The sequence below is a fragment of the Brugia malayi genome, assembly GCF_000002995.4.
Source record: "Brugia malayi strain FR3 genome assembly, contig: Bm_v4_ChrX_scaffold_001, whole genome shotgun sequence".
Taxonomy (NCBI): Eukaryota; Metazoa; Nematoda; class Chromadorea; order Rhabditida; family Onchocercidae; genus Brugia; species Brugia malayi.
In genome coordinates this window covers 3,133,501-3,156,619 of record NW_025062479.1, presented here as the reverse complement: position 1 = coordinate 3,156,619, position 23,119 = coordinate 3,133,501, and the positions used below count along the sequence as shown (strand labels likewise).

At 34.7% G+C, this 23,119-nt stretch overlaps 5 protein-coding genes and 1 pseudogene across 7 annotated transcripts; 3 read left to right on the top strand and 3 right to left on the bottom strand.

Annotated features, from left to right (window-relative positions):
• Positions 1-617: 617 nt before the first annotated feature.
• On the top strand, positions 618-6,500 carry Bma-msh-2 (Uncharacterized protein; the record flags this gene model as incomplete). The annotated part of the gene is made up of 20 exons (XM_043073422.1): positions 618-695; positions 995-1,082; positions 1,247-1,380; positions 1,735-1,848; positions 1,995-2,084; positions 2,193-2,403; positions 2,681-2,863; positions 2,988-3,065; positions 3,191-3,369; positions 3,550-3,663; positions 3,776-3,961; positions 4,092-4,169; positions 4,320-4,491; positions 4,638-4,763; positions 4,879-4,986; positions 5,090-5,243; positions 5,609-5,687; positions 5,840-5,931; positions 6,010-6,238; positions 6,351-6,500. 20 exons carry the CDS (start codon positions 618-620, stop codon positions 6,498-6,500), a joined length of 2,643 nt encoding a protein of 880 aa, XP_042929356.1.
• Positions 653-763, bottom strand: Bm1495 (Uncharacterized protein; the record flags this gene model as incomplete). The annotated part of the gene is made up of 1 exon (XM_043073423.1): positions 653-763. The coding sequence occupies one exon, from the start codon at positions 761-763 to the stop codon at positions 653-655; it is 111 nt and encodes a 36-aa protein (XP_042929357.1).
• Positions 6,501-6,768: 268 nt separating the features above from the next.
• Positions 6,769-12,726, bottom strand: Bm7496 (Uncharacterized protein; the record flags this gene model as incomplete). The annotated part of the gene is made up of 19 exons (XM_043073421.1): positions 6,769-6,912; positions 7,021-7,152; positions 7,491-7,638; positions 8,071-8,210; positions 8,358-8,528; positions 8,816-8,937; positions 9,090-9,170; positions 9,295-9,364; positions 9,505-9,601; positions 9,726-9,866; positions 10,191-10,292; positions 10,529-10,720; positions 10,835-10,939; positions 11,093-11,253; positions 11,542-11,610; positions 11,823-11,968; positions 12,182-12,265; positions 12,335-12,426; positions 12,566-12,726. 19 exons carry the CDS (start codon positions 12,724-12,726, stop codon positions 6,769-6,771), a joined length of 2,358 nt encoding a protein of 785 aa, XP_042929355.1.
• Positions 12,727-13,673: 947 nt separating this feature from the next.
• Positions 13,674-14,166, top strand: Bm13549 (annotated as a pseudogene). Its single transcript has 3 exons — positions 13,674-13,713; positions 13,796-13,870; positions 14,101-14,166. Coding segments are annotated over exons 1-3 (181 nt in total).
• A 1,545-nt stretch (positions 14,167-15,711) lies between these two features.
• Bm10917 (Uncharacterized protein) lies at positions 15,712-16,170 on the bottom strand (the record flags this gene model as incomplete). Its single annotated transcript, XM_043073420.1, has 2 exons — positions 15,712-15,890; positions 15,960-16,170. The coding sequence occupies 2 exons, from the start codon at positions 16,168-16,170 to the stop codon at positions 15,712-15,714; spliced, it is 390 nt and encodes a 129-aa protein (XP_042929354.1).
• Bm6496 (Uncharacterized protein) lies at positions 16,169-22,329 on the top strand (the record flags this gene model as incomplete). Of its 2 annotated transcripts, XM_043073419.1 has the most annotated exons (13): positions 16,169-16,294; positions 18,052-18,173; positions 18,359-18,428; positions 18,788-18,942; positions 19,183-19,393; positions 19,515-19,616; positions 19,885-20,020; positions 20,187-20,308; positions 20,471-20,615; positions 20,874-21,103; positions 21,348-21,457; positions 21,530-21,780; positions 22,139-22,329. In XM_043073419.1, the coding sequence occupies 13 exons, from the start codon at positions 16,169-16,171 to the stop codon at positions 22,327-22,329; spliced, it is 1,971 nt and encodes a 656-aa protein (XP_042929353.1). The 2 variants fall into 2 exon arrangements, with proteins under 2 accessions (XP_042929353.1, XP_001899631.2); XM_001899596.2 differs by lacking the exons at positions 16,169-16,294; positions 18,052-18,173 and having other exon boundaries at positions 18,333-18,428.
• Between the last annotated feature and the right edge of the window lie 790 nt (positions 22,330-23,119).

The window sequence follows — 23,119 nt, the reverse complement described above, 5'->3', positions numbered from 1 at the left end:
GTTTTGTGGAAAAATAGAATTTATTGCCATGTAAAGCCCAAAATTCATCCTTTATTGTTATCGGAGTTAAAAATGGGATCTTCTTAAAAAAATGCTTCTTGATGCTGATGAGTGCCATTATTTGCACATCTTGTTAGGAAATTACTTCAGAAATGGATGTTTGCAGATATAAACTTTAATATAATTCATCTGTTGTTTATCATTTTTCTGGGTTTTCTTTCCGCTTTTAACTGAATTTGGATGAAATTTGTAGTAGATCATGTCGTTTTAATTAATTGGTTTAAGTTTGGTAGGCATGTGTATTTATGCAGGGAAGGGATTATTATATATATCACCCCCAATCGGTGTATTTTCATTGGTCTCTAAACGTATGGTCATTTTTTGATTTGTATCATTGGCGTTACTGTGGAACAGGGTAATAGTGGAGCTTGCAGTGCCGATAAGTAGAGGCAGAATCTATGTTTTATCATGGAATATATAATATGCAGGAAGTTGACTAAATCATCTTTTGATAGAAATTATTCATTCATGTTTGGTTGACCATATATATTATTGATGACTTCATTCAGCGTCTTGCATCACTAATACTGGTTATGCACAACAATTAGTCTTTGGCTATGGATAAGTTGGATAAAGGCTTGGTGAAGATACTTCAAAATAAAGCAAGAGGGACTGTTGCCATCTTTGAGCGGAGCGTGGGTTTTTTTTTTTTGTGCTGATCTTGAGTTTTATATGTTTGGGACTTGGACAGATCCCCAAGCATGTTTTGCTGAGTAATGGGCCTCTCTAGGCTCAATGTTAATACGAAAACTATATGTCTGGAGAAGTCTATATTTGCTGTCAAGATATGTCATTAGTCACTTTTTGATTATACGCCTTTCTATAAATAGGGGATAGATGCATTTAATTGATAATTCTTGTATTATCTCTAAATAGAAAGTCGACTTTGTTTTATTGTAGAATATCCTATATATGTAAGACTGTTTAATTTTAGGAGTTTTATTCATGCTATGATGACGATGCACTTTTCATTGCAAACGATGTTTTTTGCAGCGAAGTTGGTCTTCGACGATGCAAAATTGGTGAGCATATTGCTTCTCAGGGTTCAGTATTAGTACGAAAAGTATATATCTGGAGGGATATATATATTTGTTTATATTTAATACTAAAATATGTCGTTAGTCATTTCTTGACTATACACCTTTATGTGAAGTGATTGGCATATTTGATTGATAAATATTTGTAGGTGAAACCGAATTGATGTATCATGTCTTAAATAATACGCAGTATTTGCGCGTTGTTCATGATGCTATCTTAGTGAAACATTATCGTGTGGAGGTATACACTGCAAGTGCTGGAAAGTGGAAACTTAAAGCAAAGGTGAGCCTTTTGCTGGTTGCAACAAAACTTTTTTGGATTTTTTGATTGCTCTGTATTGCGCTTAAAAAGATGAGCGAAGAGAATTTGTGAATTTCGCCTGTTCGCTCACATCTATTGCAAGTCATCATAATGATTATTAGTGAAGCAGAAAATGAAATGCATATCAATTTCAGACTAAATACGGGAAATAAGAAAAATTTGAATGATTTCTGTTATTCGTAACGTCCGACTAATAATGCAGTTTCGTTTATCTTATATGTTATTGCAGTTGGAAATGAGGACCTCATCTAGAATCCCCTTTTCCAGATCTTATTTCAGCAGTTTTAAAGCAGTTATAAATTTATTTATTTTTAGGGTTCACTAGGATGTTTAAATGATTTCGAAGATATTGTTGGTAACAGTGCTGAATTGTGCGAGCTTACAACAGTTGCAGCATTAACTGTGACAGAAAGGCATGACTCCACCGAAGTACCGTCATTTGTTATTCATTACTCTGGTCCTTGTACATTTTTTAATTTCTTCATGTATTAGAAAATTTTCCCGGAATTCCTCAACTGATAATCAAAACTAAATTTCCTAGGTTTTTTGTGAACTTGAAGCTATCTTTTATTCAGTATGTGGTCTCTGTTGTTTCCTGTAATGTTCGGGAAATGCAGCTTACAATCGCTGAATTCCTTGATACTGATCACTTTGTGAATTTGGAGGTAAGAGCAAATGATTTCAATAAAAATTAGTGTCGTTCATCTAAAATGGTCGGAATTCTGGTGCTAACATGATCTTTGTTCAAATAACTCATATGAAAATCTGTTTAGAAATGTTTGGCTGCATTGGTACCACGAGAATGTTTGCTGGTTCCGATTAAAATGGGAATATCGTGTGTCACTTTATCCAGTGAAAATAGTGGCCAGTTGCATGCTGTACTCAAAAAAGCTGGTATTAAAAAAGAACTGTTTCAGTTTAGTGAGCGGCTTCCTACTGCGCTTTCTGATCAAATAGCTGAAATGATTGATCCAAAATATAAAGGTAATTTTTTGCATAAGTTGTTTATTTTTCCATTTATTATGATACCTTTATTGAAACTCGAAACAGTTGAATTGATTTTGGGTATATGTAGAAAAATAAACACTGCTTTTCTCATCATACAAATTTAACATGGATCGAACCGATTTCTAGTACAGAAATATTTAGGAAAGCATAAATGTCGTAATTCTAAACATTTTTTGAAGGTGAAATTATTCTATTACTATTTTATTATGCATTTTTATCAAAATCTTCCTATGAAAGATTTGCTTTATTTCAGATGTTCATCTTTCAAGGGCACAGAAGGCTTGCTTTATGGGGTTAATTCAACATTTGAATTTAAATAATATTGGAATGAAAAGTGGGAAATTTCAGTTACGTAATTACAAATCGGCAGGTTACATGTATTTGAATTCCGCCACTATAAAGGCTCTCGAATTGTTCGCTGCATTCCAAGAAGATGGTATTTTTTGTTCGGTTATTTATTTACTATGTTTATGTAACTATCCAGTATGTGTAACCTTCTTCGGTACGACGATAACTAAAATAACGTCTGAATAAAATATGATAATTGGATTAAATTTCAGAAGATTTGATGAATGATGTAGGCTCTCTTTACGACTTATTAAATAAATGTCGCACTCCTCAAGGACAACGCCTTTTACGTAAGTATTGAGAACGTAGTTTGGATCTAATTTTTTTTGTGCTTATTTAAACGAAACAAATAGGTAATGTACTGCAATCATTTCGAGCTATAGCATACCTTTCAATTTCTTTGATATAATTGTAGGTGACTGGATTCGGCGACCTTTACACGATATACGCAAAATTAATGAACGACTGGATGTAGTTGAGGCTTTTGTTAATAATTTTTCGTGCCGTACTATACTTCATGACGATATCTTACGTCGAATACCTGATATCACAATAATTACCAGAAAATTAGTACAAAAGAAAGCAGGCCTGCAGGTTCTGACAAAATTTTTCATGACTATGCGAATTTTCGTCACTTTTTTGAGTTTTCTTTCAAAGAAAGTTTTCATATCTGGAGAGAGGGAATGAAACAATTAGAATTGCTGCGAGAAAAAGGGGAAGCTTTTCGTTTTTAATGGTTTTTATGGTATGTTAAAAGTAAGTATCAATTTAAAGGAATGTTATCGGCTTTACCAAGTCGTCCGTCTGCTGAAACGATTCCATCAAGTATTAGATGAACTTCATGCTTCTTGTGGTCCCTTGGCACCGTCGGTTAATGATTTATGCTTGGTAGGTGTACAAAGCTATGTTATCGTAAAAGTCTATTTGTGCAAACAGTATTCTCGATTTCATCTGTTTGTATTTTACAACCAAGAATTCGTCATTTCAAGATATCTTACAGGAGCCGCTTGCTCTAGCACAATTGCAGTTTGAAAAGTTCATGGCACTAATTGAAAATACAGTCGATTTAGCTTATTTGAAAGAAAAGGGATCATATAGGATCTTACCAAGTATCGACGAAAATCTGCTAGCAAATGCTGAAAGAATACACAAAATTGAAAAGAAGTGCAAAGCTGTGTTAAAACAGGTTATTTGTTGACTTATCGATTTACTATGCATTTGCTAGATCAATATTATATTAGGTTGATATTTATTGTCAGGTCGGTATATTTGTTTGTTGCTGGTATTTAAAATATTATTTAGATATTTTTTTTCAGCTTTGTTCTGGAATAACGGAAACAGTTAAACTCGATAAAACTGAACATCATGGTTTCCATTTCCGAGTCACTTTAAAGGTGAGATTTGCTGTGTAACGTTGATCTAATTTGATCTGTGTAAAGATTAAATAGTGTTAGATTTTATTTAAAAATTTTTCTTCGCTAAAAAATATATAGGAATATGCGATTTTTTGCATGTTATACATTTGGGAGAAATAATGTTTTCAGGCTGAAAGATCAATTAGGCAGTTAGGTATGAAGATTCTTGAAACAAGTAAAGGTTCCGGTGTACGCTTTACTTGCAAGGATTTGGATACACTTAATCGCGAATATTTGAAACTTGCTTCTTGCTACGAAGCAATTCAAAGTAGTTTTGTTAACATGGTTGTCGATATTTCTTGTAAGTTATGTTTTCATCACTTAGAAGTTATTTTATTTTTTTAAAGAATTTATTTTTATTTGTTTAAGGAAGTTGCTGAAGAACAGCTGTCTAGTATGTCGGAGAAATAAAATTTCGGACATATTGTCAATTCAAGGATATTTCAGCTGGTTATGCCTCAACATTTTGTGAGTTGTCTGGTGCAGTTGCTACAATTGATACTTTGGTCGCACTTTCTATATTGGCCAGTAGATCTCCATCAGGTTATGTGAGACCACAGATACTTGACGAAGGTCAGTTTTGGGGATTTGATTTTAAATAATTAGGACGCTTGTTGAAAAGAAGGGTATATTCTCTCATCTTGTTCAAGTCCATAACTTGTTCAATATACTTCTTTGTTGCTTTTAGATAAACAAGTTCTAGAACTCAAGAAGTGTCGTCATCCAGTTATGGAGGCCAATCCAAATTCTCCACAATTTATATCTAATGATGTAATTCTCGGCAGCGAACAAGGAGGTTACAACCAAATTATTCTCTCGTTATGAATGTTTTATAAGTTTCAATTTTTGTCTTTATTTGTAGCGAAACTTCACTGTTTCATAGATACAATCCGTTTCAGGTGATGCAATGTTTTTGATGCTGACAGGCGCAAATATGGGAGGCAAAAGTACTTACTTACGTTGTTGCGCAATTTCTGTCCTTTTAGCACAAATGGGCTCATTTGTACCATGTGAGAGTGCTCGGTTTTCTCTTATAGATGGAATTCATACAAGGTAGTTTTTCGCTTTGTAGTTGCTTATATCTTTTCTTAGTCATATACACTATTTTGCAGATGGTGAGCTCTCAGTTTTTTTGATGATTTTTATTAATTTCATTAATGAAGTTATGACTGTTGCTTTTATAAATTTAATAGATAATCCAGAAAAGGAAGACTGGTTTCACTTTTGTGTGTTTTCTTTGATATCAGATCTAGGGAGTTATGTTACATTTAGGAGAAAAAGTAACTCATCTTCATGCTATACGGGATTCTGACATATGACTTGATGCAGTTTTGTACTTTAATAGTTGGATCATTTATTTTATACAAACTTAAAGCATTTATGGTTAACGGCGGTATACAGTTATGTTTCATGTTTAGGATAGGCAGCTGCGATTATCAGTGTAAAGGAGTTTCCACTTTTATGGCAGAAATGAATGACTGTGCATCAATTCTCGAAGTCAGCTTCTTATTCCTTAGCGAAAATAATTCATTAAAATAGTTCATGCCGCAAGTGTCTTTCTTTTGGAGACCTTTTTTGAAAGTCTTTTGGAAATTTTAACAGCTGAAAGTTTAGCAGTGTTTTCTGTCTCAGATTATTATATTTTACAGTCAGCAACTTGTCATTCTTTGGTTATTGTTGATGAGCTTGGACGTGGTACATCAACGTATGATGGCTTCGGATTAGCTTGGGCAATTGCAGAGTTGGTTGTGTTTTCTTCTGCAATATCTTTTCGTTATCATGTCTTCATATTTTAAGGTTAAGCAAAAAGCGTTTACAGAGATATTGTTTCACGAGTGAAATGTTTCTGCATATATGCTACGCATTATCATGATTTGGCTGGACTAAGCCGTGTGTATCCGAAGCAGTTGAAAAGTGTTTGTACCGCTTCTCAAGTTGATGAGAACGGACAGCTCATTTTACTTTATAAAATAATACCGGGTGTTGCGGGTCGTTCTTTTGGCTTAAACATCGGTAAAATGGTTGGTCTCCCGGAAAATGTTCTTCAGGTATGCTGATTTTCAAATCAGTTTTAATTTTAGAACTTAACTTAGATATTTACGAGCAAACGAATCAAAAAGCTGTACGCTTGCAATGGTTATCTGAAATGAAATATTTCAGACTGCAAGCGACATGTTGGAAAGCCTGGAAGCGAAAAATTCGAAAATAAGTTTAGATGAACAGGAACTGTACAGAAAGATTCAAAGTTTTGGAGACGATGAGCTGCGACAACAGCTTCTAGACAATTTGATAAGTGAGGAAGGCGACTAACTAAAGTACTGAACCCGACTGTTCAGATGGCTTTTATAGTTTTATGTGTGTACCTGCTGTATTCAGTCTCTGAATAAAACCAAAATGTTACTATACATAATGTCTTCAGCAAAGAGTTTCTTTTTTTCATTTTTGTTGTTTAAACAACTTAACAACAACCGCTGATAATTTATCATTAGAATTCTTGTTAAACACTTATGATAACAAATGTGATTAACTACAACTGCCCTACAACAGTCAACAAATATGTACTATTTTTGAGCACTCCTTACTTCGCTTCAAGTCTCTCTGTGTCAATCTGTACATCCGAATCCAAATACGGGGTGGTGTCTTCATTAGAAGCAGCAATACTAGTATGGTATTGAGGAGGATCATAGAAGTCGCACATCGCATCCGGGCTGGGATCACGTCCCTGAATGATTAGTTTCAAAGAGCTAAAAATGAAAAATAGTCGAAAGGCCGTTACCTTTTTTTTTTTTTTTCCAAATTCTAAGGGGCAAAACGTTTTAATTTAATATACCTGGAAGCGTCGATAAAGTTCCCTCTGTGACTGACTCGCTCCCTCGAACAAAATTGCTTTTTTCAAGCGGTCGCCAGTTGCACAAACATCATTTTCTTTCTCGAATGTATCATGGATATCCAAAGCCAGCATCTAAAATGAATTCAAGAAAATATATAAGCGCACACATCCCAATGAGCTCATTTGAAAGAATCGGACTGAGTTTCCATAATTTCTAAGAATCTGTAGCACTACCAAAATACATCATAGCACCACCAGGAAGCGCTACACTCCCATGATACATTGGATCACTATTAGAACACACTGAGAAACTAGTTCGATACTCCTAGCTTATATCATGAATTAAAAAAAAAAAAATACCATCTAACACACAACCACAAAGGAAATGCATATTTACGTACTACAATAGTACGAAAAAAAAATTCCTTTTCAATTTCGTTCCTTCAGCACAACTTAGCAAAAGGCCATACCTCTGCCCAAAGCCGATTGTAATACATAGCCATCGACATACTTTTACCAAAAATTGGAGCAAAAGAACACGGTTGCATATCTCCTTTTATATTTTTGAATGCAAAATATTCCGTCAATTTTTGGTGATATATTTCTTGCCATGTAGTTCTATAAAACTCATGGACAAATTAAAAACGTGACCACCATAACTTTGCTTGTAGAGAGAATTTATAGCCTTAAAATATTAATCACATGGGAAATCGACACCATCACTTAGATATTACAGACGTAAGATCACACTACCATTACAAACTAAGGCTTACTTAATGCCACCCCATTTTACAGTTCTGTAATCTCCCAGAACTTGTATTCACAGATCAGGATGGGAGTAATTTTTCCTCTAAGAAATGGTATTCTATTTCTCTCAGTTTTGATGTATGCTCAGAGGAAAATCAATTGCCGATTTGTTTTCATTCTAACAGAGCACTACATATGGCAAATTCTTGAAATAAGCATCCTAACATATGAGGAGTATAAACACTTCCTCAAAGCATGAGATGATGCAGAAATATTGTTAATGAAAGAATTACAAAAACTGACTGATCAGTATCTTTCATATCGAACAGCGTGAGGTCAAAGTCTGTCCAAAATAATGCACGATAAGTTTCGTAAAATGTAGAGCGTGATAAACCCAGTGCAATACTATTGGCTTTGGTTTCCGATAATGCTTCATGAGTTTTCTTAAAATTAATACATTATATAAACAAGTTCAATGTATTTCCTCAAAAGCAACTTAATTAGGGTTGAATCATTACTGCTCAATGCATATCCCAATGCTGTTGCAAGCATAAAGGTAAGAATGAGATATAAACAGTATGAAAACTTGCCAAATGTTTGCAGGATAATGCAGCTAATAACACAGGCTTAAAAATAAAAAATTGCACAATAGTTGGCAGCAGATCCGCAGCATCCATATCATGAGCGTGGAAAATTTTCCATGGCACTACCAGATCTCTGTATGGTGATTGAGAGAGCAAAAGTTGCATTGCACGACCTGTCTATAATATTTAAACCAGCTCAATACTATTCACGCATATATATACCACAGATACTGCAGTAATTTTTATATTAGGTATATCTTGCACTTTATCTTACGGTTCAAGGCATAATATTTTGAGAAGTATAAACCGAATCTAACATGCTAAAAACGATCACTAACGGCAATAACAGTTATATAGCAGATAAGGGCTCAATACAAAAATTTTATTTGCTTAAATGAAACTATTCCTAGATTGTGTCACGCATTTATTCGTCCACTAATAAAAAATGAAATTGACAGACTTACATAGAAAAGAAGATTCTGTAATTCTTCATAATGCAGAAGTGCGGATGAGTCTAGAGAACCGGATACGCTGAGGTTAGCAAAAAGATAAACTATTTTATCCCATCTATTTTCAGTGCAATAATCTGGAATTTTTATACTGAAAATAGCACCATCCAAAATAATAAGTCACTGATGGGGAATGTCTCATAAACAGATGATCTAAACGTCAAAGAGTACTATTATTCCATCACGCTTTAATAGTGTTCAGTACTATAACTAGTAAACAATAACTTACTTCGTCCGAGCAATGCGTCCCATGTACAACACTTATTCGCCCGTTCAAAAGGATCAACATAAAGGCGACCCAAATGCAGTCCTGAACAGTAGCCAAACATAAATAATTCCTTGTAAGTAAACAACGTGCAGCATATTTCCTTCGAAATAAATCAACATAGCACTGCAATGCTCTACGCTAACGCTATAGGTCAAAAACAGTTTACCTGATGAGTCTGTTAAGGAAAAGATCCGAATATCTGGATGACACCGATCAAGATTGCAATTAGTGACATCCTTTAAAAAATTTTATATTATTTAATTAACATGTAGAAGTGTAGTCGATGAGTGCACTATTGAAAAAGCAATGCAAATAAGTCAAGTGGTTATTAGCAAATAGAGTACTGTTAATTTAAACATTAAAGACGAAAGCTTACTTCAAACAATACACCGAATATATATGAAAGGACTTCCAGCATGTTCTCAAATGTAGGCCAGAAAGGGAAATGGTACATGAGATCCAAGGAATCAATTCTGTAAAATGAATAACTAACAAATCTTTTATGGCAAAAGCTAATACAACAAAAATATATTAATAGGAAACTGCAACATGTCCATATTATAGATTAGATAAAATTACTCAGCAGAATAAACCTACTCGTGCAAAGTTTCCGCCTCCTTACGGCAAATATAATATAGATCCGATGGAGCTAGTGTATAAATTTTTTCCTTCTCTGCAGCGAAATCAGACCAAGCTTGCATCCGATCATCGAATAATGGTCGCATTCTCCTTGCTAAGCTAAAAAACATACTCCAAAAAATAACGATATTTAGTAGGTCACCAACAATCTCAACATTCTTAAAAGAGAAAAAGAATCAAGATCAAGCTATAAATATCGTTTAAAAAACACATTGTCATATTTTCAGGAAGTGGAGGAATTTAAAAATGTTGTATTTTATATTTCACAATCTCTGTGACCTTGTAATTTTACAGTTCAACTCACAATACATTTCTCCAAATAGTGAACTGTTTAAACACATACACCGATTAAATAGTCAACTTTTCGCAACAGCATGCTATTATACAGTGATTCGAATAAGACAGTAAATGAAATTCACTAACGCTTTTGTAAATTTTCGTACAATTTTTGGAGACTCCGCCATTTTATAAGCCAGCCGATATTCAGCATACGTAGTAAATCCAAGCAATGCAGCTTTCTTTCCCCTGTAAATATTACACAAATCGAAGTATTCTGTGAAAACATTTCTTGAGCAATAAAATACTTTTTTTTTTACCATGTTTTCCAGCTCATTTATCTTAAGCTTAGTCATGAATCCGAGAAACAAACACAATTTTTCTTGAATTTAAATCAAACTCATCAAAATATAAAGAGAAGGTTAGCACGTTAATTGTACCAACTTCTATCACATTACGCTTGTAATATTCATACAGCAACTTACTGATGTCTCCTTATCGTTTCAATTGTCCTTGCATTACTCGTAACACGTGCTAAATTATGCGGTTTTGAAGCACGAGAAATCCATTTATCCCAAACAGTTGCGCGAACAGCTTTGTCAGAACAGTAAGTCAATATTGGTTTTATGGATTTTGCTGTTGCAGTAACAAGCCATGGTCCCTCTTCATATTTCGTTCTACAAAATTCATCTTGTAATTTCACTGCTGTTCACAAATATTTCCTCACACTTATACAAATGTAGCAGTAATATGCATCGACAAAAAAAAAAAAAAAAAAATGATTGGATTGCCTGTTTACTGCAAGTCTCTTCAACACTTCTGGAGGTGCATCATTAAACACTGCTCGATCTGTAACTTGAATATCCTCCATATCTTCTGAATTTTGTAATACTGTTCTAAATAGGGTAAATTCATTCTAAAACGACTGTAAATAACAAGTATATATATATATATATATATATATGCATAAAGATTTAAGCATGAAACTCGCCAAAAATGCCCAGGCTACATGTCGCGACATCTATAAGACCCCAATAAATTAAATATACCTATATCTAAGTATATAATGTTCAACAAAACTGTCGTGTCCTACAAATTGCTCATGTTTTTTCGAAGTTTCACCCATGGCTATTGACTTCATTTGTAGATAATAGAAATCGGCAAGTCTTCGCTTCCAACTGTCAGTACTTTCACTTCTCACACAGAGTGTCTGCAACTCCATATATTAAGAAAGCCACAGCACAGCAAAGTAAGATTATTTCCTGGAAAATATCAGGGTGACAACAGAAACGGTTATTTCCTGGACAATATCAGGGTGACAACAGAAACGGTTTGGGGCAAACAGTTTGATGGTTTATTTTACTACGATAGAGTTTTTTTTAACGTTGAATATATGACAAACTCGACAAATGATATATGCTTTTTCCTTGCTCATTAATAAATGTTAGAACAGCTACGTCTCATATGAAAGCAAAGTGCCAGGGAAAGAAACGTTAACCTTAACGGCTTTAAAAAAAATATCGTACTTCCATTTCGCAGAAACTTCATTTATGGCTAATTCATGAATCTGCAATTAACAACTTCAAAAATTACCCAAAACATAAACGTTTTTTCTGCCAAAGAAAAGCGTCCAAAAAATTATAATACGAGCGGATCTATTCGTAAGAACAACCACAATTGAAGGAACAGAATTTTTAAACATTCAAATGATAAAAATCCAAGGGGTCGCTCAAAAACCATAACTCAATCTAATTTGAAGATATAGAATGCAAATATTACTTTCATAAAATCAGCATGTAATTCACGAGAACTTGGCCAGTCTGTAAGCATTCTAGTCCACAATGTGTGAAAAGCATATAAGACTTGTTCTTCCTCGGTTAGAAACGGTTCAATAACATTTTCAAAAGTTAGATCTTCCGGTTTTACTGAAGCAAAACGCTGTAGCCATATATTCATGAATACGAGTGAGGATATAGAACGTAACGTTTTCATTACTGTGAAGAGACTAAAATTCTTACGGCAGAATCTCTGGATTTGAAACTTTTCTTCAAAACAACCTTAACAGCACAAGGAGGATAGATGAGAAGTATTTCGAAATTATTTATAATTTTCGTAACAAATGAAAATGTGTAGCTTACTTCCTTCTAATAATTTCATATGTTCATGCATTGTGGCTCCATACTCTAACAGCATCCGAACTGTCCCTTCATACATTTCTTTGGCTAAAATTTAATGCTAAAAATTAATACTGTCATAGTGTATACATTTGAAGTAATAACACAAGAACTTACGAGGTGCACAAATAGCTGGCCAGTCTTCTGTGTTGCAAATATTGGCCACAAATCTGTTATTCTCCGGCGTAGCATTTGGCACAACAGGAAATCTGTGACAGTTAAGCAATATGTTCATCATTTGAACAAAATAAAATCGCAATAGACCGATACATCTTTGTTAATTGTTAAAAAAGAAAATATCAGGAAAATGCAAATCATATTCAAAGTAATAAAGTTGAATGAACATACAAAGCATAATAACCAGCATGTCGATAAGTGTTTGATAATGAAATAGCTCGTCTGGAGCTGAAGGAAATCGACCCCCAGCTAGTTGATGGTCCCGGAACAGTTGCATCTTTCGACAGAACACGGCCAAACCAAGCTGCCTTCCTCGCAACGACCGATACCATCCCTGCAAATCATTACTTAATAATGATGTTTTATTCTTATCAAGACCGGTGATACAAACAAGGATAAGCTAAAAATGTTACCCATGACAACTTTACTTGATAATAATTCTAATTTTAGCAACAACGAAAATATAAATGAAGAAATATCGTTAACAACTGATAGAGTTCAGTTGTAAATAATTACTCCGAACTAAGAAAAAAACAATAAATATGAACAATAAAGTATGAACAATAACAAACAAAAAATTGTTTGGGGAACTGATTGTGCGATATAGCAGTACATAGCATTGAATGCAGAGAGACGGAAAAGAATGACGAAAGATGTCGCAGAAAGTACAAAGATTGAAAACAAAAAGTTAAGTATATACAAAGATGTCAACAAACTCACACGTTGATCCAAAAGCGTTTCAATTTGACGGGCTCCGGACCGTATTGCAATAGCAGTTTCTTCCGTTTGCTTTTGAAGGACGCCTCTGAACCTCTAAATGTTGCTAAATTTTTTTGTTGACTGTATTCCTTTACTAACATAAATTAGACTGCATACCTGAGAGGAATCATTATTGGAATTATCAGATCCTATAACACTTTGGAAAAAGTTACGAAAAAATTCAGTTAAGGCTCCAAACTTCCTCCAATACTATCTGCTGTGCATTTTATCCATTTAACAAATTTGACCGTATTCCTATCTGGATATTTATCCCTCAGTTATAGTATTCCATAATGCACCGGGAAACTAGAAAAAGACCTTTCCTGTTAAGGGAACAGTATTAGTAGGAATCAAAAAGTCAACAACAAATGCATTAATGCAAATAAAAGATAATATAGTAGGGAATTGGAAAAAAGAAAAGATGACGAAATTCATGAAGTTTCCCTTACTATGAAAAAATACATGGCAGAAGTTTTCAGGAAAGACAAAGTGTAAGGAACAGTGCGTACGGAAAACGTCAATGAAAATAACTCAGGAGCACTATTCATGGCTGATATCAGGTATGCCATGTTATCAGAGTTTTTGAAGATTTATTTTGAAGTCGATTAGAAGCATAATATTTAGCTATATGCAAATTTTCAGCATAAAATGCGCTTAATGGAAAAATCTGCACTTTTACTTTTGTGAGTCACTGTACGCGACCTCAACATTCTTGTGGTATTCTTTTATGATATCTCAAATGATAGTTGACAAGCATTTGCTTTGGCGAATTTTCAAGTATATGACATTATAATGACATTGTAATAGTAATTCAAGAAATTCTACGTTATTGTAATATTATCTGTGGCAACTGTAGTAGATTATAATGCTACCTTTAGTAAATGGTATCTTTTACTAATTTTTTTTAAACGTAATTGACATATGCTTAGAACATGATTCTGTTACAGATTATTAAGTTTACAGCGATAACAGTTACATCCATATTGTACAATGATGTCGCATTCAGTGATTAGGCAAAAGGAAGGTCATTGGCACTGTAGGAGGCATCAATGAACGGATTTTATCACTGATACGTACCTATCATTCATTTGTATTGTCTTCATTTGTTTATTACCAGTTGACTCCTCACAATAACTCTCGAACATGAGGTGAATTTCAATGTGCTATAATTTGTTCTTTAATAGAGAAATTACGACGAAGAGAATAATTACTTGTTCAAAAATTTTCTGCACGCATTAAAAGTCAAGGAACCACAAGAAATCAAAGTTCATCGAAAAAAAAAAAAAGTTTTACTTCTTTGAGAACGATTTATGGTACCAGTTTCTACCTTCGCATTCATGAGGCTCAGTAAGACGTGACACTTTCACAAGTTCAAAAAATCAAAAAATCCGTCACCTCTTCCATTTTTTTCTCTATCGCTCTTCCGACTTTTTTCATTGAAATTGTATCATCAGTCCTTTAGGGAATGTGTGCCAAGCGCATGAAAAGATTTACTTAAGGTTTCCACTTCTGTCAAAGCGAAGAAAAGAACCATGCGACATAAATTTGAATGGAATAGATGAGTTTTATTAGGATTCATAAAATGTATTTGTTTTGTGTATATGTTTATTTATGTTTAATGACTGTAATTAAGACTATGTTGGAAGTTTGTCGACTTGGTTCAAGATAATTGAAAAAAGGTCAGAAGAGAATAGCTAATATTATTCGCTTGGATTTATTCCCAAACGATGACGATTAATGAGAACATCAGTTTAATCATCAGTTGGATGTTTGTATGTGTATTGGACGGGTGTAAGTGTATATGTATACATTTGTGCTTATATGGGCGACAAAATACATCACAGGGAAGGAACACATGGCAGTGTCCTAAGATAACTATCCGGATGAGCCATTCTAAGAAATGACAACTGGTGCGTTACCACCTGAACAACCTCTTCCTGTTTTCTATTCAGAACAACTATCAAAGATCTCTTCTTTCAGGTGTTTCTGTGGTTGCAAGCTTCAGATTTCATTCGTATCCTTTTCCAGTACTCTTGCATATCTTACCGCATTTATGTTTCCTTCCATCTTTTGTCATTCTGTTGCGCACAATGCTTCCTTATTCTTCCTTGATTATTGATTATTTTCGAATCGAAGCAGCCAATTTCTCGCTCTTTAAATCATGATTTTCCAAATTTACATATTAATAGTTTTGGAGGAACTTGCGCTTGTACCGTTTGCTAAGAACTATTACTCTGCATTCTGCTACTCGTATTGCAGCCATTTACTTCCATTTCTACCTTAATTCAGTTTCTCTTTTCATTTGAATATGTCTTTTATGGTATATTGAACGTTTACAAAGTAATTTATTCCTTATAGTTCCATTTCTTATTGCTGATTAGTAAATGAACAGTCACAAAGTTCTATTCATGGACGACACTATGGAGAAGAGGAAATTCATTCTAAGTAGGTTTCTATGCACTCCGAACTCATCCTGTGTTGAAATAGTTACAGTCTATGTGGATATCACAAACTATTTATCGTGGTATTTATCGTGGATTTTCTGACAGACAATTATACTAACCACCGATGACCATTGCTATAGTATTCAGAAACAGAAAACAGGGTATCCATATGGGGCATTTCACCCGATTTGCATACTCAAACATCTTCATTTTGTCTCGAGAAAAACCGTATATATTTCGCGCATGAACTATTAATACGTGCCGTTCGCGTATTTTCCCATCATGAACCATTGCTGTAACAAACGCTGTATTTCAGGCTTTAAATGTCCGAAAGTCAACTGGTTCACGTTAATGGTGATGACATAACGGAACACTCCTCGGACCCACTAGTAGTACCAGAACAGTCCATGCATGAGTTGGAAACCACTGCGGAAGATGATAGTCGTAGAACGGCGATAATTCCAATTCCGCTACCTTCGTCGTAACCAACCAACCAATATCGTGTCTCCCATCAGCACTACACACGTCACTGGCGTACTTCAAACATATCCCAGCACCGAACAACAATAACATGCAAGCAGTAAAATACCGCAGCAACAACAAACGAACCCACAACAACAGTTCCGACTCTTCCGACAGGATATCAAAGCACTGCGCGCACCGTTGTCAGCTCGCTTCCGTCTTACAAACGCAACAAGTAATGTCTTTCTTCAATCTTCTTCCCTCTCCTACAATTTTCTCCCTTAAACATACATATGCACACACATCTATACAAGCATATAGATATATACATGTGTAGAGACACAGACAGACCCACACGTGCTCGGCAAACACAATCACACCATTGGGAAATACAGACATACACATATAATATATACATACACATACACTGATACGACAATGAGGGGTATGTAGAGAGGGTAAGGGGGAGCGAGTATTTGACGCGTTCTCTGGGAGGCATCACTACGCTCTACGCAGTGTTTACGATTTCGTTCGTGCTTAAATCCGTGAAGATTGACGTTGTAAGGTGTGGACCGTATAGAGGAGGAAAAATGACAAGGAAGGGGTGTCGTGTGTCGTTGGGAAGGCTAAGTGCATGCATGATAACTGAATAAGAACTCTATTGGTAGGGTATATGAACTGCAGTTAAGTGAAAGCGAATTATTTTTATTATTTTGAGGACGAAGCTTTAACTTTTTATCGGGAATTTGTGCATTTCTGTAACAACTCTCAGATTCTGGATTGACTTTCAGTCGACATATTGTTGTTTCCGGACTTGTTGCATTAGGCTTAGGTTGCGAGAAAGGATAAAAGGTGATTTGTAGATACTCAACTAAGCCGTAAAGCTTTGCATTTTAGAATTCAGTGTGGCTTGGTGCAGTCATATTATTCCGGACTTGTTTAACATCTGTTTGTGGAAAAAAAGCTTCTCTTGATTATGAATCATCTCTGCATTTGTTCTTTTGTCTGCATTTCGTAGGTTCCGGCGCTGAATGATTAAATTTCTCTTTTTATGTCTTGCGAGAAGAACAGTTATAAAAGTTGACCGGCCGTGCGAGATTTGCCCAAATGCATTTCGCGCCCTTCGCGCCCTTTCCGGCTCCAAAAAAGCATAAGAAATTATTTCACGATCTAAAATCTGTTTTTTCTTCTCGAGAAAATGAGAAGTCGATCAAGAAAGAGGGCTTTTGAGTATAGTAGTATAGTTACTCTAGATGTTACTAATTGTAGTATCTGGATTCTATCGAGTAGTGGTGAAAATGAATGCTTACACATTGTAAGTGCTTTTCGAAATTCGATCTCAACCGTATTCTACGTTATCAGCAGGAAACTATGAAAAAGGATATTGTGGCATTATTCCCTGAGCTATATTACTCCCTACATTGTTTTCCCTATAGTTATAACTTTAGCGGATCAAAAGTAAGCCTGTCAGTTGTTATGGTGGCTCATACGTGGAATAACACAGTGGTGATATATAAATGTGAGTAACAGTCATATTTTAAGAGAAGCAGGGTTCGCTAAATGGGATTAGAGGAGGGTATTTTAAGGAACTTATGTATGTAACTGAGTAGACTGCTCTAATTTAGGTAATTTATCATTTGCTCGCCCTTGCATCTTGTAATTCGTTGCATGCAGCTAATCCAGGCCGTCTATTGAACCTTCGTATAACTCCACGGTAACCTAGTTCGACTTGCAATGGTAATTATTATTCATATATGTATTATTGATTAGTGGCTGACTTCATTAGTTTGATAAATAGTTTAGCATCATATTGAATAAAACATTGGTCAGTTGCGCATGGGTAAGGTTGTCTGATACGTACGTTGTTGTATCAGTTACAAATTTTTTGTACACAAATGTATACATTTACAATACTTTAGACAGCCCATTTCGATTTATGTGTAATGATTGATGCTCTCTGGTCAGTGTGCTAGGTAATAAAATCTATTTCAGAGTGAGGAATTGAGGCCTTCGACCTCATCTACGAGCACTGTGGAGCGTGGTGTGGAATACTCGCTGGCTGACGCCGCAGACCAAGGTCCACCTGCGAAGAAACCCAGGCAAAATATTTTTAAGTTTGCTTATTAATTTTGTCAGTTAATGAAATTAGGTTGCCCTGTCAGTGTTAGAAATTTATATTTTATCAATGAGACCTTAATTTCAATATACAATTGAGAAGAAAAAAGGAGGAGTGGAAGCCGGGCTTTTGTTGTAATTGGGGTTTCAGATATCCAATGGAGGTGAATCGAGTTTCTTTCAGGAGCATGCAGTCAGCAGGAATTCATGCACAGCAGCAATCACCTCCGAAATCTGTTGGTCAACGCATAAAAGTATATTTTCTTCGTTTTTTCTTATATATATATATATATATATATATATATATATCCAGTCACCTCCGAAATCTGTTGGTCAACAAAAAAAGTGTATTTCTTATATATATATACAGTTTTTTTTTGTATGTTTATATATACAGTCTTTTTTCTTATATATATATATATATATATACAAAAAATAAAAATAAAGATTTGTTCTCAACACTTTACTAATAAATTGATTAGATTAGATTGGAAACTTTTGCGTAGCATTATGATAAACACATGATCTTTAACTTTGAATGGAGCAGAGATTTACTCACTTTTGCCTATCATTTATCTTTCGCTTTTCATCTTGTAGCGTCTGTAGTTTTCAGGAAACTTTGCAAACATCAAAAAGTCAATTAAGTCGATCTCCAAATGTCGCTGATACGAGTCTTGTTTCGGCCCCGATGTCACCTCCTCCGCTTGGTGCCGCAGAAGTTAATACAATTCGTATCATCGGCCAGTATCTCAAAAATCTTGGATTACAGTATGTTGTTAAGCACATCAATTATGTAATCAAATTTTCAGTGGATAGTTTTAAATTGTTATCATTATTTAAAGATGGGTTTCGGTTGCTACCTGACTCTTTTTATTGAAAATGACATAAATATACATAATTACATTTTAATTTTACCACCATTATACTGTAAATTCTCTTGAACTATATTTTAAGAGTTCACGAAAATTTTAATGGTTACTAGATTTTAATGGCAGGTCGTATTTTCAGGGAAACCGTAGCGACGCTATTTGCGGAAAGTGGATGTCGTCTTGAAGATACCTTAGCGGTACGTTTACGCGAATATATCGTAGCAGGTGAATGGGATCATGCCCTTGGTATCGTGGATAAAATGTCGCCGTTTGTTACCAGTCTGAATTTATTGCGCATCCGTGAGAAATTGTACGAAGAAAAATTCGTTGATTTGTTAGGCAAAGAAAGGGTAATATTTTATATGCATTCGATGGGTAAGAACTTCGTATTTGATTACTTTTCAACAAAGACATTGAAGAATTGTACATCGAGAGTGGATGTCTTTGATATTTAAACTTTTTAGTTTTCAGGTTCTGGAAGCACTCAGTTTGTTGACAGTAGATTTTCCATCAGATCCTGCATTTTTTGATCGTCGGAATTTTCTTGCAACATTGCTATATGTTGACCCAAAGGTATTTCAGATTTTTTGAATTATTAAATATTTTTATGCTTTGCTTATTATTATTATGAACTCTGTCTCTTTGAGACGATGTTTCTACTACTTTTCTTGAGTGCTCATTGAATACATTTTTTGTTGCATTAGTGTCCAGAAATTCCATTCTTCCAAATTACTCGAATCTACTTTTTAAAGGATTGATGGAAATACAGAATTGAAAACATGCCTTCCTCATAATCATCTATCGTAGTTAGTTTTGTCTATTTTGTCTAATATTGATTTAGAGCGTAGATGTATGTGCGAAAACAGGAGCACATCGTACTGAACGAGAGAGAAATATACTGGTAGCTGAAATTCAACAGTTACTACCCACAACAGTTATGCTACCTTGTAATAGGCTGGAGAAACTGCTCATGCAATGTAATTCTTTTTTTCTAGTTATATTTCTTCTCTCTTTTTTCCTTTGTTTCAACTGCTGCATTGACCGCACTGACCACATCTGGAATTAATTATCGAATAGGAAATTCATAACTCCACAGATTTTTTTACTATAATTGTGTCATCAAATTTATGTCAAATGTTGCAGCATGGAAGATGCAGTGTCGCGAATGTTATCTCCATGTTAGAGAGGATTTCGATGTTTCTCCAGATTATATTTTAGAAGACCATCAGTGTGACTGGGATCATTTCCCTATGTTTACTTCGCAGGTACAGCATTTCCTATGAAACGATCTGTTTTTCTTGAAAAGTTAACGATATGATTCTGTTGCGCACATATTTGAATCGTCACCAGGTAATTATAATAAAGCAAGTATCTCACATGATTTTTTTATTTTTATTTTTTTTGGTCAGAACGTTATACGTTTTTAGGTGTTAACAAAACATACAGATGAGGTTTGGTGTGCGGCGTTTTCACGTTGTGGAAAATATTTAGCAACGGGTAGCAGATCTGGAGCAGCACACATTTGGAAAATAATCAATGAATCTACAGTTGAGCCGTACAAAGAACTTACTGGTATGTCGTCGTCGCTTGTGAAATCTTTTTATTTCCTGCTAATGAAGGGAGAAATATGAATCTCCGTTTATTTTCACAAAACTGTGTTACGTGGATTATATATTGTTTAACAATACCCTTTAAACATCAGGACTGTGAATTCTCGTTTCTGTCTAAGAGAGAAAAATTTACCAGATTTTTTATTATATTCAGAAAAAAAAGTCAATTTTCTTTCTCCTTACACTCATTTCTTCTCCCTAGCTGTTTTTACAACTTCAGGAAGAAGCAGTTCATCGTTGTTAACTTGGAGTGATGATGGTGCGCTTTTAGCCGTAAGCGCTGCGGAAGGTCACTTAGCGGATGTTCACGTTTACGATGTACATAACGGCGTCATATTTTGTGTTGTCGAAAACAGAGCGAACGACAGCACTGTTATGTCGTTTGTTCCGAACTCATCAATCACTTATAGACTTGTTTGTGCTGATCAAATGGGACATTTTTGTCAATATGTATGTTTTTATAGTTTTTCCTAAGTGATGTTTGTTATTCAGGAGTCATTTTTTTGATCATTTTCCGGATATTTTGTTTTTCTTAACTTTTAGTTTTGAATCAGAAATCAGTATTTTAATTAAAAATACTGAATTCAAATGTTGCTACTTTTTTCTTTTTACCTTTATTATGCATATCGAAAATGTTATTCAAAAATAGCAGTTATATAAAATGATCCAAAAGCTGTGAATATTTCATTTCCAGACTTTATCGAAGAACAGTGTAAAATCTGAGGGAAAATTCGAGGGTTATAGGATCCGCGCTGTTCACTGTCTCAGGAATGGATCAGTTTTAGCAGCAGATACTCATAACAGGTATCTTCAACAGTTAAATTTCTGTAAAACTTGCACTTTATTATTTCACTTTAAGCATCCTCTGATTTTCAGAGTTCGCAGCTATCGATTTAGCGATGATTCTGAAATAACGCTTATTGAAGAACTAAGTCAGATTTCAACATTTGTAGTGGATAAGTCTGAGCGACGTGTTTTGATTGATACTAAATTGCACGGTTTGAGATTATGGGATTTAAGAACACGAACTTTGATCAGATCTTTCGTTGGTGCCCCACATCATGATTTTATTATTCATTCGGCTTTTGGTGGCCCTGAACAGTCGTATATCGCCACTGGTTCCACAGGTATTTTTTTCATCGATAATTCCCTTCTGTAATCCTTTTCTTAATAAAAGCGTAATATTGTTCGAACTAATAGGGTTGGCTATGGATAATCCATAAGTTATAGGTGTTTCTCGCACTGTTCTCAGTGACCGACTTCCCTTGGCAGTTGTAGGATTTGTTTGAGCAGCGTAACAGTAAAGTTAGAAAGTTCTGTCTCTTACTGTCGTCAGCAGCTAGCTGAGTTCACTTCAACGAAGATTTAATAATTAGCATTACCCATCAGCGAAGAGAAAGAGCTTTATCTAGGTATTTTACTTTTTCAGGAACCATAGTTTTATAATTTCAATTTTTTACTAACAGAAACGTGTTGTATTTATAGATGAATGTATTTATGTATGGAAGCAAAGTTCCGAGGAATTGATAGCAAAACTGACTGGGCATACTGCACGTGTAAATGCTGTGGCATGGAATCCTAGGTTACCACAATTGGTTTCTTGCTCTGATGATTGTACAGTTCGTATTTGGAGTCCACTTGTTGGCATTGATCCATCCACTATTCAGCAGAATTGATATTACTGCATTATAATTCAGTGATTTTTGTTCATTATACTTCAGTATATTCTTAGTTCTATTTTTATTGCACTTCATTATACTATTAGTTCCATTTTTATACTTCATGTGTATTTAAATTTCATTAAGCGTTATCAATTGTATGCGAAGTTATAAACATGATGATTGTAACAACTTGTGTAAAGCAGTCATTGTTGAGCGTTCTTGCTCTTTTTTTTGTTTTTGGTAATTGTGTTATATCTTTTTCTCCACTGCAAATTACCTCAGCTTGGCCAGTTGTTGACATCAGCGGCTTGGTTACTTGTTTACATCAGTAGCGTGGTCACTACAGCCCTATTTGCCTCCAAAACTTCACAGACAAACCAGTCATTGTGTCACTATTATCACTGAATGTCGTTGGGACTACCCAAGTTTGTATGTCATTTGTTCAGTCATCCCTCGGCATGTTTCTTCTGTATATGCTAGTAGAAGGTCGATGATTATGTTTATACTACACTTTTAAATATGAGGTGTTTTTATGTTCAGCACTGTTTTTCTATGTCATTGCCGTTTCTAGGTAATTTTAAAATTATGACGATAACCTTTTAGACTCCGGAACTTGTCAAGAAGGTTACTTCTTCCTGATTCAAATTGGTCGCAACTTTCAAATTTTTGTCAGTGAGTCACAGCTGTATTGTTGCTGAAAATTGCATTACTGAAAATTTGGTCGACATTTCATAACGCTTGCGGATGTATTAAACGAGACACATAGAAACGAATTGTTACTCTTTGATCGAGTGATTGATTGTTA